Genomic DNA, 18,059 nt, shown 5'->3' on the forward strand with positions numbered 1-18,059 from the left:
GACAAGGCAGTTTCACAGGACACGGGACCTAACAACTTGTAAAATTGTGTGTGCCATTGTGCAGCCAAGATGGTGCTCGCAGTGCGGTTTCATTGTGGTTAAAAACTTTAAATCAACAACTTCATTGAGTCAAGTCACCCACATCATGTCTCTCACAGTTTACTAAAACCAGCATATCGAAATAAATAAAAATAGTATTAATATTGGATATTAAGTGTTTTTAGGCATAATGTATCTACACATGTAGGCTTCTGTAGTCTCTTGTGGTCCACACAATGTTGTCAGCTTGAACTGGTCCATAATAGCTTGATGAATTAACTGTGTAACTTTTGAAATAGTCGGAGGAGAAAAGCGTTAAAGCAGACAGCAACTCAAAACAGATAAACAGCACCTATTTATTACTGATTGACTATTTTCAAAGCATTGACAAACTGCTTAAAATACATTCTTTTACAGCATTTGTCCACCATTCACAATATTTAACCATGCACAATAAAATATTAGGATATTTTGGGCATCATTTAATTATAGACTATAAAATAAATGTATTATTCTTTGACAGAGTTTGTGTATGAAGCTAAACTTCATGTTACGAGATGAATTAAGTTGGTTATGACGTTTTTATTTTAAATGTTTATTTTATTTTTATTGTAAACCACCAGGTAACTTATGCACGTCTTTTTTAGCCTATATCTCTGACACTTTTGAAGGAAAATTCTGTTAAATTTATGACTCAAAATTATTGTTCTCCTTTTGCGGTTAAAGAAGAGCTCAATGAAATTTTCTTTGTTTGGTATTTAAAGATTTCAGACTGATTGCAGACCAACACGGCTGCCGCTCAAGCAAATATCAATTATTATTATTTATATTTATATATTCTGTGGCAGCTGCTATGAGACGTACATGGATGCATCAGGAGTTTAGGTACACGAGCGGCATGCAGAACTGCCCTGCATTATGCAGTTTCCCGCAAATTAACTAGAAAATCATGTCCGTAACGACATGGCCCTCATATTATCAGTGGGCTTTTCCAGTGATTTTGGATGTAGCATTTACAGTCAAATCGTGAGCCGTAACTTCTCAGCGAGTGCTAATAACTACTGTGATGACTCATTTTTACAGTACGTATTTTCCCAAATCAGTTGGCAGATAGAGAAAAAAGATTCCGAAAGAAATCTCAGTATAGACTACTATTTCTTTAGATAGGGATAATTTTAAATAAAACTCAATTCAATTGAATTGACAAATTTAAAATTAAGTTTTCACTTTGGTGTATGTTTGAGTGGAGGGGAATAATCAACAAATAACTGAAAAAGTCAACAGAATGCAATAAGAATTGTGTTGAAGGACAGTTTTGTCTTCATACACCTAAAGCATATGCTTTCATTCTGAAACCACTTGAAGTATGTTCAGCAGGATACTAATCATAAAATGTATATATGAAATGCAATAGAGGTGTTTTTGTTACATTTATATTGACAAACTGTTTTTCTTAGTTGTGAAGTTTAAAATAAGCTTAAAATATTGATGTTGAGTTTACGGTTACAATTTTAATTCAGATTCATTCAGACTTGACTCAGACTCGGCCCCTTTTGGACTCGGACTCAACTCGGACTTGATTGTTTAAAGACTCAGACTCGACTAAGGTGGACTCGAACCCAACACTAATATATAGCGTCAATTTCATCACTTTTTAAATCTGTGATTAATCGTGATTAACTACAAAAATGATGCAATTAATCACGATTTTAAAAAAAAATAATCGACTGACAGCACTAATAGAAATACATTAAAATGACACTTAAATTTAAAATTAACTTTTCCAATCCAGTCCCATGCAAAGCATGCTGGGAACATGAAATCCCCCACCCGTTTTCAGCAATACATTGATGCAATGAATATGATTTACATAGTCCCAATACAATTGGATCAAGTGAACATAGCTAGACATAGATAGATTGTACACAATGAAATTAAGTTGAGACCAAATGTTAAAGAAACATTAATTGAGCAAGCATTAAAAATCATGTTGAGTGAACCACTTGTTAGAATTTCATAGCAATGTGATCATATCACTTTTTGATAAAGGCTTGGAGTATAACTTGGACTTTCCAAAATATAATTATGTTGTTATCTCAAACATAAATGTATAAAGTTGATTTCAAGTGTAATGATTTTGTATTTTCAAAAGAGTTGCTTTCCTTTTTTCTCAGTGTAGTTGAACTATGGTACAGTATTTGCAGTAAAATCATAGTAACCACAAACTATATCATGGTTTAACTGAAGTAACTATAGTTCAACTATGGTATTTGTACTAAAACCGTAACTACAAAATCTACCATGATTTTACCTTATTTTAACTATGATATTTGTGGTATGATAACCATAGTAATAATAGGAAAAACAAAAAAATGGAGAAAAAAAAATAATAATAATGATTATGTCAAACAAAAACAACAAAAAAGTTTGTTTTACTACAGTAACGTCATGATTAATTTGTGGTACATAGACACAAGCATTGGAAGTCTCGTTCCAGTCAGCATTAGACGCTGAGGTTCTTACCACACACAAAAATAATGGTTACATCAGGTTTACTCCACTAATACTATTGTTAATTTTAATAATGACATGTTTTTTGGTGGTTTTAAAAACCATACTTTCACCACAAATTTACCATGGTGTTACTAGTAAAACTGTAGTTACCATGCAGAGTGATTATTATGGGTTTTTTGTTTTTTTCTTGTAATATTACTAATGGTACTATTACTATACCACAAATATCTATATAATGTTTAAAATATGTTAAATAAAATAGTAAAACCATGGTAAAACTTCAAAGTGTTAGCCTTGTGTTCTGAGTCTCATGCTGTCTAAAAATAGAATCACAATACTTCTTTTTGTCTCTCTTTACTCAAGCAACAACAAAATAAAAGTGTATAGAGAGTGACAAAATTTATAATATTCTTTGACTGAACACTGGCATTGGAAGTCTAGTTCCAGTCAGCATTAAATGCTGAGGTTCAGGTCTTCTCTGACTCCTCACTTTGTGTCCAGAATAAAGTCTATAACTGGTGTTGTTCCTGGAGAAAGGCCTTGCCAGCTCATCCTGTCTGAGGTTAGCTCCCAGTGGGTATGTAGACCGAGGTAATGTATCTGCTGCTGTCCTGGAGGGCAGCTCATACTTCTTATTCAAAATAATGTTACAAGTAGATGGCAGGTCATTGCTGTACTGACCCAGCCAGTGTTTAGAGGTGGGAGATCCCTGATAGCTGTTCTCACCATTGACACCCACTCTTTCACCAACTGTGACAGCATCAGTGGCGCCAGGTGTCATGGCCTCAGTGACTCCTTCCTCTGCTGGGCACCAGTCTATTGGCTCCATCCTTTTAAAAAGATTGGAGCTCCTCAGATTTCTGGACTCTTTGACAGGGGGCAACACACTAAAACTGTTGATGCTGAGAGCTACCTTACCAACTCCCTTTTCCTTCAGCATTAAACATGGAGCTGTATGGCAATAGCAGACTGAAAGAGATTTGTTGTGTGCACATTGTTCATCTCCAGATGGCAATTTATTAATGAATGGCCCTGATTTATTTTGCTGAGAGTGAATTACATCTGAGGAGGCAGAGGAAGGGGTGTTGTGAGCTTTCTTGACAAAACCCTGAGGGGTAGGGTCAGTCTTTCTGAAGTTTTCCTCTGAAATGTCATAGCAAGGTTCGGGAGCACTTCCAGCTGTGCAATAGATAGGGAGATTCAGCTCAGCACACAGGATGCAATGAGAGTTTATAATGTTTTGCTTGATTCTCTTCCCCTTCCTTTGAGCTTGAAGGAATAAAGCAAGAGGGGGAGATCTCCCCCATCCCTCAACCTGTTGAAATAATAATGTCTGTGAGTTTCTCACTTTAAAATAAATATGTCTAATCAATGGCGTAGATCCGTACTTAGATCTTAGAGGACAAGGGAGAATTTTTTTTCTCTCCCTGAAATAGCTTTGTGTTCCCTCACAATAAATTGGTTCATTTTGTGGTTATACTACAAATACCATTGTTAAACTAGGGTTCCTGTAGTAAAACCATGATAAAATTTTGTGATGGAAAAGCAAAACTATTTCATCAAAAAAATCTCTCCCTGTCTTCTAAGGGGCTCCGTAGATCCGGGGAGATAATCTAGATAACAATCAGGGTTTGAAATTATCTTTTTGGCTCACCGGCCACTGTGGCTACTAGTTTCCAAGGTCACTAGCCAAAATCCCCCATGAAAAAGGTAAATGCGTTTGTTTGGACAGTTTATTTGAATGTGAATGATATTAGTTTAGCAGGACACAAGCCTAATGATTTAAGTCACCTTTAGAATTTCTATGGCATGGACAGTTAGGACAGGAGGAATATTTGTCAATAATTTGTCCATAATTCATGGAAGTTTTAACCCCTTCATTCTAAATTGTGCTTGCCCTTATGTAAGTTTGATTGTTCTACCCTTGTTTAACAGTGGCATTTGTAATGATAAGGCCATTACCACAGGTAAGACCATGGATGACTCCTCATTACTGTGGTTAGGTTAATGCAGATATGTGTATTATTTGGTTTCATCTTTACCTCGTCAGTGCTGTTTACAATGTCAGGGCTGTCTAGCAGTTTGAGTTTGACTTACAGAGCTTTATACTAGAATGTTCTCTGTAGAATTCAAATGGGTCACATAAATTTTGTGGTCTCCGCTGGCCACCCTGATATCGAGTAAAGCCAGAGAGAATCACGCAAGTTTCGCTCTGCGCTGTCCCAGAGCTCGGAGGGGCGGAGCCAGGAGTTTTTTACAGGGGTGGCCAGGCAGGGTCCAGCGATCAGTCTGTGGTGGCACATCTTTGGAGGGTTGTTGGTGTAGAAAGACGAACTAAATTGTGCCCAAGACAAAAAATGACCAAAACGGCCATTGCAAGTGGGGTGGCCAGGCTTCTGTCCATGGTGGCCACGGCCCCTGGCCACCCCCTAGCTCTGCCCCTGGTTGGCGTGTGTTAATTTTAAACCCTGTTAACAATATTTTTTAATTGTATTTCTATAGCGTCGTTATTCCCAAGCTCAAGGATGGTCTACAATCTAACATTTAAGACAACAGCAAAATATAGGACTTAAATGAAACAATTTGTGTTAATTAGACTCACAGCATCTTCCCAGCCAGTCTGACTCTGAATCTCATGTATGTCCTGCTCCCTCCAATCATCCTCTTCACTGATATCTAACAGCACATGGACATACTGTCTGTCCAATGACTCTGTGTCCCCATCTGTGCTGTCCAGAACCGCATGTTGTTTCTCAGCATCAGTAAAGTCTGATTCACATGCTTCAGTGATATTCATTCCGGGAAGCTTCAATCACAATGCAACCTGTGGCACAACAAAGAAAACATTTCTGTAATGCCAGAAAAGACTTAGGTGTAGATGAGGAGCGACTGATCTGACATCTTAATGAATTTAACACCTAAAGGGTAAACACAGCAAATACAAATGAAACTTGCAATAAACAAGACACCTAATTTAACACTGCAAACTTAAACTTAAAACTTACCGTTAAATTTTAAGCGTCTGACATCTTATACGCGGATTAATATATGGAGTATAAAGGCATAAAGTGATGTTTCAGTTGTTTTGAAGTAAACAAACACTGTGTGACCGGCTGTTTTGGACGCTGTTGTCATGACGACCAGAAGGCAGCGATGCGCGCGAGAGCATGATATGGTGGAAAAAGACGAGATGTAGATCAGCAAGACTGCGCAATGAACACTGTTGCGCCTCGATATTATACTGCTTTTGTTTCTTTTCCATAGTGTAGAGCCAGTTGTGTTGCCATTCGTATTATTTAAACGGAATAACGTTGCGCATTTGCAGTTCGCAATTGTTGTTGTTTTGAGCACACACACACATCATTATTATCAGAAGCGTTCTCTAAAATACACTTGCCGTGTTTTTATATCATTGTGGGGACTCTCCATAGACTTCCATGCGTTTTATACAGATCTAACGATAATTTCTATCCACCAACCCTACCCCCAAACCTAACCGTCCCTCGCAGAAACCTTTTTGCATTTTCAAAAAAACATCGTTTAGCATGTTTAATAAGCCATTTCCCCAGCGGTCCCCACAAGGTAGGTTTTCTCAGGTTTTACTATCCTTGTGGGTACATTGGGTCCCCACAATGTAGTATAAACATGGTTACTCTGCTCTGAACTGCACTTGAGGTGTTTTTTTTATCTACTGTGTGAGACGTGATCGAGCGCACGGACTGTTTGTGACTGAAGGGGTGTGTCTCTCTAACCGGCAAGATTTACGAATCCTACTATGGTGACGACTCGCTTTATGAATATTAATTACGTGACATGACGTTCGCCCAGTACTTCTCATTGATTGGTCAACTAGTCAACTAGCGAATGAACGAATCTACTGTTGTTTTGGCTCATTAATATTAATTAGGGTTCTTGACTAGACCTTTTAAGGATAGCGAGAAAGGTCGGCTACACCTAATTGATATTCATGACCTTGGGCTTTGGCATACTAGGATTGGTACATTTACTGACAGGCATTAGGTCGCCACAGCAGCATCACGGCAAAGACCGGTTCAGATATCCGCAGTGCCGTCGACGACCGTATCATGCTTAAGTAACCGGCTTTTCAGACCTCGACTTAAACAATTTAAACGGATTTTGCAACTCTTTTATGGAAGCCGAGACTGTGGCAATGCTGCCTCCCAAGAACTGCATCCCCAGAAACTACAGCTGTATCGCTGGGCTGTTCGGGAGCTTGGCAGCATCAGAGCAGAAACTGGAGGACGGAGACGGGGACACAGAGGGAGAGAAGGACACCCATGAAGACTGCGAACCATTAGAAATCAGCGTAGTGAATGAGAAACCGAGGGGAAGAGAGTCGTTCCCGAAGCCCCCGCACAGCCCGACGCAGCGCCGCAGGTGCAAATCTCTCCCCACACCGGCCGAAAGAGCCAAACTAGAGATCGCACGAAGCCAGAGCCCGAGCATTCAGAAAAGGGTCCGATTCGCAGACTCTCTCGGTCTGGACCTGATCTCTATCAAACACTTTGATGACACGGAAATGCCTGAGGTACCAGAGCGCATCATTGACAAATTCAAGAAAGCCAGAGCTCTCCACTTGAACAACTTCGACAATTCGAACACATCGAGCCAGTCCGTGTTCCTGGAGCTGCTCTTCACAAATCCAGGATCTCTGCCACACTTCCTAGACAGAGTGAAGGAAGTGAAGGTTTTGCTGGAGTCGGTTCATGCGGATGAATTCAGCTTGTCGGGGATCGTGCGGGTTCTCAACTTGGCTTTCGAGAAAAGCGTCTATTTGAGGTACACATTAAATAACTGGACGACATTTATGGATATTCTGGCGTCTTACGTCCCCCATTCAAGTGACGGGCTGACGGACAAGTTTAGCTTCAAAATCATCGCCCCGAGCTTTCTGGAGTGTGGCGGAACCCTGCAGTTTGCCGTAAAGTACTGTGTCCGAGGGGGTGAATTTTGGGACAACAACAATGGATACAATTACAAAGTGAGACGCCACAGGTTTAAAATCTCTCCTCCGAGGGAATGGGAAAACGGGTGGATTCATTTCATTTAGTGTGCGCAAAATTACGAGTTCCACTACGGTGAAGGCGTGGCTCCTGAATATTAATTAGGTGACGTAGTGTCTTCCACCGTAGTAGGATTCGTAATTTCGCCAACGGTGTACCCGTACCGTGAGCGCGCATTTCTAAAAGGACCTTCCAGAAAAATGTATGTACCACAAATGCGCAAAACGCCTCAACATTTTTTGTTCATGCTCATGTCACTTTCGCACTGATGCGATTTCTTGTAGAAAATAGGAAAGTGAAGTCAGCTAGGGAACCACTAAACTCAACCGACGAGTGCCATTGTTAGGCATATCTACGTCATTGTGAAATGCTTATGGATTCTGGCCGCAGTACAAGGGTCGATGGTCATGCAGACAGGACTGCTATCATGTATTCATCAAAATAAGCAGCAGCATTTAAATATGAGTAACAAACCGTACCCGGATAGCATTCAGCTGTAGTCGCATTGTGCTGTCTGAGGAAATTGTTTAATATTGGGTTACATAATCCCCAGAGCGCGTGTGAAATCATGCCGCTTGTGCATCGCTGTGCTCGCGATGCTTGTTTCACATCAAATCGCAGCTAGCTAAGCTTGGCTTTACCTCCGAAATAGTAATTGAAGCTTTTATATGTTTTAGACATACAGTAGGGGTCCATATAAAAGCTTGAGCGAGTTATGCGAGTGATGCAATAAGAAACAGAGCAGAGGTGTCATGCTGTCATCCATGCGCACGTTTTCTGTTCCAGCCTGATGACTCTTATATTTTACATTTTCAGATACAGAGAAAATATGGCGTTGTGTACATTTCTGTTAACAATTAAGTCAAAGTTTAGTTCATCAGTGTACAACAATGAAGCAAGTGGCAGCTGGCAATAAATCATTTTGATTTATTTATTTTTTGTAAGGAAAGGGGAATGATTAAAGAGAAAATTATATTAATATTATACAATATAATAGGTGTTAATTATTCATCTATTAGATGGGTTGCTGAAGGTGACAGGTGCTTTTGTACCATTTGCTAGATGGTTAGTGAAAAAACAGTTTATGACCGGTGTCCTTAAAGGAATGTTCTGGGTTCAGTACAAGTTAAGTTCAGAAGACAGTATTTGTGGCATTATATATATATATAAATGTTTTACTTTTCCCTGGTTTTAAAAAAAGAAAGAAGGAAATTGTGTTTACACTAGGGCATTTACAATGGAAGTGAATTGGGCCAGTCCATGAATGTTAAAATACACAGTTTCAAATGTAAAGCTGCAAAACATAAACATTATACATGTTAACATGATTTTACTGTTTATTGGCTATGACGACAAAGTTGGTTAGTATGCAGTTTTATCACACTGAATTATCCCGCACTGAGCACTTTATTTATTACACTATGGTCTTAATAAAGTACTTGGTCTTCTGCTGTTGTTGCCCATTCGCCTCAAGGTTGACGTGTTGTGCATTCTGAGATGCTATTCCGCTCACTGCAATTGTACAGAGTGGTTATCTGAGTTACCGTAGCCTTTCTGTCAGCTCGAACCTGTCTGGCCATTCTCTGTTGATCTCTCTCATCTCACAAGGCTGGGATGTTTTGGGTGTTTTTGGCACCATTCTCTATACACTCTAGAGACTTTTGTGCGTGAAAATCCCAGGAGATCAGCAGTTACAGAAATACTCAAACAAGCCAGTCTGGTACCAACAATCATGCCACAGTCGAAATCACTGAGATCACATTTTTTCCCCATTCTGATGGTTGATGTGAACATTAACTGAAGCGCCTGACCCAGATCTGCATGATTTTATGCATTGCACTGCTGCCACACGATTGGCTGATAATCGCATGAATAAGTAGGTGAACAGGTGTTCCTAATAAAGTGTGAAGTGAGTGTATCTTTACTGTCTTGTGGCTATAGTTTTGAAACGGTGTATTTTAGCATTTATGGACTGGCCCCATTCACTTCCATCGTAAGTGCCTTACTGTAACTGTGATTTTTTTCTTTTTAAGCAATTAAGGTACAGTCAACATTATATTTTTTGGTAATCAACATTAAGCCACATATGCTGTCGATTGAACTTTACTTTAAGGACAGACATGCCATTCTTACAACATATAGTTGAGTATTTATATAACTAATACTCATCTTTAATACTAATTTTTAATAGCACCTTTAAAGAGCACTAAAATGCATGACAAGAAACAAAATACACAGATACAAGAATGACAGAATACAAAAAGAAATAAAAAAAAAAGGAAAAATGTCAGAAACAATTAAAAAGGTTGGAGAAACAGATACAAAAAAAATTAGTGTAAGCGGAAGGCCAGAAACAAATCTCAGAAACATTGTCCACAAGATACATTTTCAGTTGAGTTTTGAAGGTGGGAAGAGATGAAATTTCACAGATATACTAAAGAAAGTCTTCAAAAGTCTATTGGCAGTGCCTTCTGGCTCCTGGGTGCTTAAGGGTGAGAGTAAGGATGAAAGAGTTCAAGTAGATATTGTTGTGCAAGACTGCGAAATGCTTTGAAAACAAAGATGTTTGTTGATATTAGAGGTCGACCGCTAGTGAATTTTGACGATATGATAACTAAGGTGGTGGGAAAGGCCAATAACCAATTAATCGGCCAATAGTTTTTAAAATCGATTTATACAATGTCAAAAAAATGTTCTTATTCTTTTTTTTCTATGGCAGGCAAAGACAAATAGTCCAAATTGAATAAAATCCCAGATGCAGTTTTTTGTTCAACCAAAATCCATATAATAATAACCAGAATTTGTTTTAGATTTAGTGCATAAAGCGGGACTTTTAAGTAGGAACAAGCCTGAAACACACTGGGGGCTCTTATTTTGAAATTATGAAAAAACTATCGGCAAATATCGACATAGATTTTTGCTGATAACTGATAGTTCCAAAAAGCAACTATCGGCACCGATTAATAGGTAAAACCAATGTATCATCTACCTCTAGTTGATATCCTGAAAGATATCCTGTATGTTTAGTAGCTCACTGACCTGACTGCTCCATCTTCAGCAGTGCTTTGCAATCATGAGTGGAGCAGCTCCCATACAGGCAGTCGGACAATGTACAGTCAATTGTGCATCTGTAGATGTTAATTCATTCTGATTTCTGAATGAGGCCCAGACAGAATCTGCACACATGTGACATCTGTCATTCATAAAAGTTCTACGCATTCCCCATCCCGTGCATGTTTGTTTATGAAATATTTTGGCTAATTTCAAGATGCTTTAAGCTACCAATAAGTGTGTAGTACTCTCAGGTCCATTTATTAAAGTTGCTGTGTTTAAACCCTTCCGCAGAATTCAGCAGATTTTTCCTAAAAATCAGCACAGAAAATGCGAGAAAAATAAATAAATGAGTGTGGCAGAGTTGAGGCCTCTTAAATAATAAGTCGGTTAATGTTAGTACAGTTTTTTTTTTTTTTTTTACCCAGCTTGACACCTAAGGGGCTCTGTAAAGTTCTGCAAAATATAAAGAAATTAGTTTATTTTGCGAAAACAACAAAATGACAAAATGTTGTTTGTGCTTAGCGTGTTCAGAAATAGATTGATAAACCATACTTCTCAGATAAGATTTTAAAAAATCAAACAGGTTTTTTGGACCTATAAAGGTCAATCATATTTTTTAGATTCAAAGATATTGTGCAGTCAAATATTTTTGTTATAATGACCACTAAACTGTATAATTGACTGTTCTCCCACATTGTGCTTGTTTCATGTCTCTCAGATAACTCTGCAGTCTCTTTTAATTAATAATATTATATATATATATATATATATTATCTCAGATCAATATTGACCATTTTTTGGTAGCCTTGTAACAAGCAGGATAATGTACAGTCATTTGGTCATTAGCGTGATAATCCAGTTCAGGATGATACAAGAGAGACCCCACGGCTTACCCTGTTGGGGTTTATTTTGACTGACACTACTTACCTCAGACCATAAACATATGTAGGCCAACTATAAAGAAGGCATTATATTATTCCAGCTAATTTTGGTTTATTGTCTCTTAATTCAGATGCTATGTATTGAGGATACATTTATATTTTTTCAGAACAAAACCAAATAAGTAGGTAGTTTCAGAGGAAATGTATATTTTTGACATACTGTAGGTCAGATCATAATCAAACAAACTGTTACATTGTGAAATTGTCTTTCATGTGGAAGCAATGAAGTAGCAAGTGTTCTGACATGCCAGTATTTAATATATCTCACATTGTGTAAGCTTAAAGTTTTGGCTGAGCTAAGTGCTGTCTGTATTTTTAATTACTTGGAGTGTAGTATATGATTGTCAAGCCATCACTGAATATCCTTAGATTTGAAGTTTGGTGGTCTAAACAGGACACTGGCAAAAGTGCACTGGAACACAATTATATCAGAGACTGTTTCTCAGTTAGGTAGGGTGGTGTATTACTGCCACTGAAACTTTAAGGTTGCAAGGTAGCTGGAAGTGTGATTGGTCCTAGGTTAAGCTTTAGATGCATCGTTCTTAGTTATAATTTTGGATTAATTGAATCTAAACGTTTTTCATTAATTCAGTGTTTGCAGTAGTGTCTTAGAAACTTTTTGAAATTAGTCAAATGTTGTTGAGCACAGTGCTCCTTAGAGGACAGGGAGGGAATTTATTTTCTGAAATAGTTTTGCGTTCCCTAACAATAGTTTGCGTTCCCTCGCAATACCTTTATCCATGGTTTTACTATAGTAATCATAGTTCAACTATGTTATGTGCTGTAAATCCATAGTAACCACACTATTTTTTATGGAATAAGGTTTACTACAGTAACCGTATTTTAACCATGATATTCATTGTAATAATGCAGGAAAACCAAAACTATGTAATAAAAATCAATCATTCTGCCAAAAAACAAAACAAAAACAACAACAACAACAACAAAAAACAACAAGGTTACTACAGTTTAACTTGTACCATTGTTAATTTTTGTATAGGGGGCCTGGGTATCTCAGTGAGTATTGACACTGACTACCACCCCTGGAGTCGCAAGTTTGAATCCATTGTGTGCTGAGTGACTCCAGCCAGGTCTCCTAAGCAACCAAATTGGCCCGGTTGCTAGGGAGGGTAGAGTCACATGGGGTATCCTCCTCGTGGTCATGATTAAGTGGTTCTCGCTCTCAATGGGGCTCGTGGTAAGTTGTGCGTGGATCGTAGCATGAGCCTCCACATGCTGTGAGTCTCCACGGTGTCATGCACAGTGAGCCACGTGATAAGATGCACAAATTGATGGTCTCAGAAGCAGAGTCAACTGGGACTTGTCCTCCACCACCCAGATTGAGGTGAGTAACCGCTCCACCACGAGGACCTACTAAGTAGTGGGAATTGGGCATTTCAAAATGGGATAAAAAATAAAATAAAATTTCTTATAGGATAGATAAATGTATTGTGAGGGAATGCAAAATTATTCAGAACACAAGTTCCCTCCCTGTCCTCTAAATGGCCTGTAGTTGAGCACTTCATTTAATAGGTTAAAGAATTTTAGACTTGAAAAAAAATATATATATACTATATCAGTCAGTTCAAAATATCTGTGAAGTGCAATGATGTTCATGTCAGGCTTTTAGATCTTAAGCACATTGATATGTTTATTACTGAATGACAAATGATTGTAAAATTACTCTTCATATGGTATAAATAGAGCATCTTTATCTGCCTTTGGAAAGTTATATATAGACTCCTATGAATGATATCTGCACAAATGAACATCATGCTTCAGTGTTGTTGATTTTTTATTTTATTTTTTTACAGGCAGAAGCTATACTTCTCAAATGCCTCTATTCTGTGCAATATGTTTCTTTCACTGGGTTTATTTCTTTGTTTTTAAAAAATAAGTCAAAGTTGATTTTTGGGACAGTTTGAAGGTAAACTGAATGAACCTTAAGAAATGGTTGATATTTTAGTGTCTTGATGTAATCATTTAGTTGTTTGAAAGCAATTTGATGTTTGTGGAAGAAAATAGCTTGTCTGTAAGAAGTATACTGTTTCACAAAATACATTGTTTTAATCTATGCAAGACCTATCCTGTTGTATCAGTGTGTCATGATGTTTTTCACGTGTTTTTCTCTTTTTTTACTTTTGACGAGTACACTGTATATCTGTCGTTTGCATGTACAGCATTCCTGCACCTTCATTTATATTGTGAATGTCTGTAGTAGCATATTTCTGTTAAACCATGTATTAAAGGCCTTTTGAGGTAGAGTTAATGTGTAATACCTCATTGTTCCTTCAGCTTCAACATCTGCTGATGTTAATGAGGGAGACCCATACACCTCATGTTCACAGTTCTCTCTCTGTTTGCTAATAAAATAGCCTACTATTGTGCTATAAAATGCTGAGGTGTCATCATTTGGACTCCCATAAACCTAGTTATACATACATAAAAGTCAATTACTTGGTCTGATAGGGCTCTGTCTCTTCTAGCTTTAACAATTAGATAATTCATTATAATTGTGAGCAAAGTAAGTGTTGAATTTAAGCTGGTAAGGCTTTGTTTTGTTTCTCCCTCAATAGAATACAAGCTTTAGCTGTTGATGCCCTTGACATTGTAATGAAACCACCATCACACAGATTGAACTGAAGCTAGTCCTTGAATCGATTGGTCTGCACAGTTTTCTTATAGACAGACAAAAAAGGGCACTTGCTGGGCATCATTTCACCTTCATGACTTTTGGATTAGATGACTTCAGGCTTTTTTGGATTTGTAAAGTTACTTAAGCTGAGCCCTAACTACATGATTTTTGGTCAGATATTGTAGTCGCAGACAGATTTTAGAGGTCTGCAACAATAGCCCTGGATTGCAGAAAAATCTGTGTTCGGTCGATGATGCTAGTAAAGTATGAGCAGTTCAGCGGTGTTTTCTAAGTCAGTCTTGAGAATTAAAAAATTGTTCCCCCTCCGTTAAACGAGTTGGTATCACCCAACTAGTGTTGCACAATCCCCCTCTAGCGTACACGCCGGTTTCACGTAGTACCTGTTACTTTTCTCAGCACTGCAGTCGTTTGTTATTACTGTAGAATAATTTTTGAAAATGCTTGAATAGATAATGCTGAGGCGGATTTCCATTCACAGGTATGAATCCTTGCAATTATCAATTTTTATTAAAAATAACTATCCAGTGTAAAATGTCTCCAAAATGATATAAAACGGTCTGAAATTTAAAAACTGATGCATGGAGGATTCGGGTTTCAGAGCATCGAGCGCCCCCTGCAGGAATAAAACTTTGTGTTTCACAAGACACAGTCAGTGGCTGACAACATGTAAAGTTTTGGTAAGAATTTTAATTTTCTGAAAGGGTTAATGTTTTCTGAAAATTAACCCTAATGCTTTTTCAGAATATTTAATATGATACATAGTGTATAAATATTTAAGTGTATGCAATGAATATAATTTTCTATTTGTGCACTAAAAAATGAAATTGCATTTTATCCAGCAAACTGTACTTTGAGTCACAGAAACGAGAAAATGTGAATCTGTGAATCTACATAAAATTACATGTTAGGCCAATAATTATTCCCCAAATGTTGTAGCAACAGATTTAATAAAGCTGTGTGGAAAGAGATTTAATGTTGAACAGCAACAGCAAATGTCGATATTTAATTAGTTTGCGCATGCTTGAGCCGCAACAATATACAGGGTTTGCTCCTGCACATTTTGGTTCACAAGTTTGCTCGGCGCCATGTTTGGCATACCGTGATTCTTGGAGGACCGAAACATCGGCCAACATTTTCATTTTATGCAAGCGAAATAGTGGTCGAACGTATGTTGTTAGTGATAAGAATGTAGTGATGATGTGTAATGTTACTTTTTTTATTATTAATTGTTAGCTAGCTGATAATCCATGTATAGTTTTAATGAAGTCTTGACTTATTAATGCTGATATGTATTTATAATGCTGTTTAAGAAGACATATCATGGAAAGCAGTCTTTTCTTGCTCTTTTGAAATAAAATGATTTGGTATAAATGCAAAAACAGCTTTTATTCAGAGGTCCTTAGAGGACAAAAATGTCTGTGTCAAAAAACTGCCATAATAATATTATATATTAATATTATTTTCCACTTTCAATGAGTTCATTTTTTTAACCAACATCAGTCCTGATCATAACTACCAAATATTCATTCATTTTCAGGATTTTAACCCCTTAAATGCCAGTTTGTTTAAATAATGCCACTGTTTTTTATGAATATATATATTTTCCATATGCTAAATGCTAAGGGGATCTTTTTTTTTTTTTTTTTTTTTTGATTATCACAGTCTGGTATAGGTCAATGATTAGCAACAACATTGATTTTGATGCATTATAATTTTTTGTGCAGTGTCAGATTTAAAAAAAGAAAAAAAAAAGAAAAGTACCTTAGAGGACAAAAATGTCCACGTAAAAAAAAAAAAAAAAAAATAAATAAAAAAACCTGCCATAAAAATATGATATATTAATATTATTTTCCACTTCCACTGACTTAGATTTTTTAACCAACATCAGTCCTGATCATAACTACCAAATATTTATTAATTTTCAGGATTTTAACACTTTAAATGACAGTTTTTTTTACATAATGCCACTGCTGTTTTTTTACACACACACACACACAATTTCTTAATACAGACATACAAAACACACTCTGACATCCATACCAACACACCCACACAATTTTAGCTGCATCATTTATTCAGTTGGCCTGCAGTGCTCTTTAATACAGCAAACAGAAAATAGGAAAAAAGCATTTATTTGCTCCATAGGCTAAACATGAGAACAATGGCACCATCTGGTGGAAAATATTAAAAAAAAAATTGAAGCCAGGTCTCTGGAATGAAAGCATAATATTATAGAATTCTTTTAAGGGCACTGGGATCAAATGTTGCAGTTTTAATGGGTTTCAATGGGGCCATTTTTGTCCTTAAGGTCCTGAGTGTAACTATTTTGTGTACTCAGTGTATTATAGATATAGGAACTGAGGTTGAAATCTCAAAAATCTCAAAATTCCCCCCAAAAAAGGGGTGTAACAGTACATGTATTTGTCCCGAACCGTCACGGTACTGACGTCACGGATCGGTGCATGCAGTCAGACATCCGAGTCAGTCACCGGCGATCCACTCCAATCCAGAAGGGGGCGCGCGCGGTAATGCACCGCTGTTGGCTAACCGTCACAACAGGAAAAAGAGCAGAAGAAGAGCACCAGCCCAAAACAAGAATGGCTTCTCCTAATGCACAAGTTCTGTTTTTAATTATTTATTTTGTACTTTTATAACACAAGTATGCTTTTCAGTTTTGTAGCTGATTGTGACCAAATACCTTTTGTTTTTTAATCAACCCTACAAAACAATATGGCCTATGCAAGAGTGCATTCTGTTTACTGCTTAGTGCTTAATACACTAAAGGTGGCTGTACTGTACCAACTACCTCAGGGGGGACTAAATGCCACTAGGTGGAACAAACTGTTATTTGAACTGTCTGTTCAAAATAAATGAAAAGAAACCTAGCATTTGGGATTTGTTGCTTTTTCCTGATGTACCGAACTCGTATCGAACCATGACCCCAAAACCGAGGTACGTACCGAACCGTGACTTCTGTGTACTGTTACACCCCTAATATATATATATATATATATATATATACACACACACACACACACACACACACACACATATATATATATGAGAACACGCTCAAAACGGTGGAGATGATTGTGGACTTTAGGAGGAACACCCCAACACTGACTCTCCCTCACAATTCTAAACAGCACTGTGGCAGCAGTGGAGTCATTCAGGTTCCTGGGCACTACCATCTCACAGGACCTGAAGTGGGAGACCCACGTTGACTCCATTGTGAAAAAGGCTCAGCAGAGGTTGTACTTCCTTGACCAGTTGAGGAAGTTCAACCGGTCACAGGTGCTGCTGATACAGTTCTACTCAGCAGTCATTGAGTCTGTCCTCTGCACTTCAATAACTGTCTGGTTTGGTTCAGCTACGAAATCGGATATCAGAAGACTACAAAGGACAGTTCGGACTGCTGAGAGGATTATTGGTTGCCCCCTGCCCTCTCTTCAAGGACTATACACTTCCAGAGTGAGGAAAAAGGCTGGAAAAATCACTCTGGACCCCACTCACCCAGCCCACTACCATTTTGAACTTGTTTCCTTCTGGATAAAGATCTCGTGTTGCGCCAGGCGAGGAGCAAAGGAAAGCTTTCTTGGAAGAACCATAATATTTTCTTGTTCCCGGACTTTGCGAATTCGACAAGAGAGAAACGTGATCGGTTCAAAGAATGTAAGAAACTCTTACACCAGCAGAAGATCACTTTTGCAATGATGTTCCCGGCCAAACTGAGAATAGAAACGAAGAATGGTTGCAAAGTATTTACATGTCCAAAACACACTCTTTCATAAATACATTGGAGTGAGTAAGCCATTTGATGTTTCTTATATT

The 18,059-nt window shown here is 37.7% G+C and overlaps 2 protein-coding genes across 3 annotated transcripts; one reads left to right on the forward strand and one right to left on the reverse strand.

Annotated features, from left to right (window-relative positions):
- Positions 1 to 376: 376 nt before the first annotated feature.
- Positions 377 to 6,380, reverse strand: LOC127456314 (uncharacterized). The gene is made up of 3 exons (XM_051724753.1): positions 5,559 to 6,380; positions 5,156 to 5,377; positions 377 to 3,868 (listed from the first exon to the last, which is right to left on the reverse strand). Exons 2-3 carry the CDS (start codon positions 5,348 to 5,350, stop codon positions 2,954 to 2,956), a joined length of 1,110 nt encoding a protein of 369 aa, XP_051580713.1. The 5' UTR covers positions 5,351 to 5,377; positions 5,559 to 6,380; the 3' UTR covers positions 377 to 2,953.
- A 15-nt stretch (positions 6,381 to 6,395) lies between these two features.
- LOC127456319 (protein phosphatase 1 regulatory subunit 3E-like) lies at positions 6,396 to 15,871 on the forward strand. 2 transcript variants are annotated; one of them, XR_007899818.1, is made up of 2 exons: positions 6,396 to 7,779; positions 13,387 to 15,871. XR_007899818.1 is itself a non-coding variant. In XM_051724758.1 (1 exon), the coding sequence occupies exon 1, from the start codon at positions 6,704 to 6,706 to the stop codon at positions 7,622 to 7,624; it is 921 nt and encodes a 306-aa protein (XP_051580718.1). In that variant the 5' UTR covers positions 6,396 to 6,703; the 3' UTR covers positions 7,625 to 13,092. The 2 variants fall into 2 exon arrangements, 1 of the variants encoding a protein (XP_051580718.1); XM_051724758.1 differs by lacking the exon at positions 13,387 to 15,871 and having other exon boundaries at positions 6,396 to 13,092.
- The last annotated feature ends 2,188 nt before the right edge of the window (positions 15,872 to 18,059 follow it).

The sequence above is a fragment of the Myxocyprinus asiaticus genome, chromosome 18, assembly GCF_019703515.2.
Source record: "Myxocyprinus asiaticus isolate MX2 ecotype Aquarium Trade chromosome 18, UBuf_Myxa_2, whole genome shotgun sequence".
Taxonomy (NCBI): Eukaryota; Metazoa; Chordata; class Actinopteri; order Cypriniformes; family Catostomidae; genus Myxocyprinus; species Myxocyprinus asiaticus.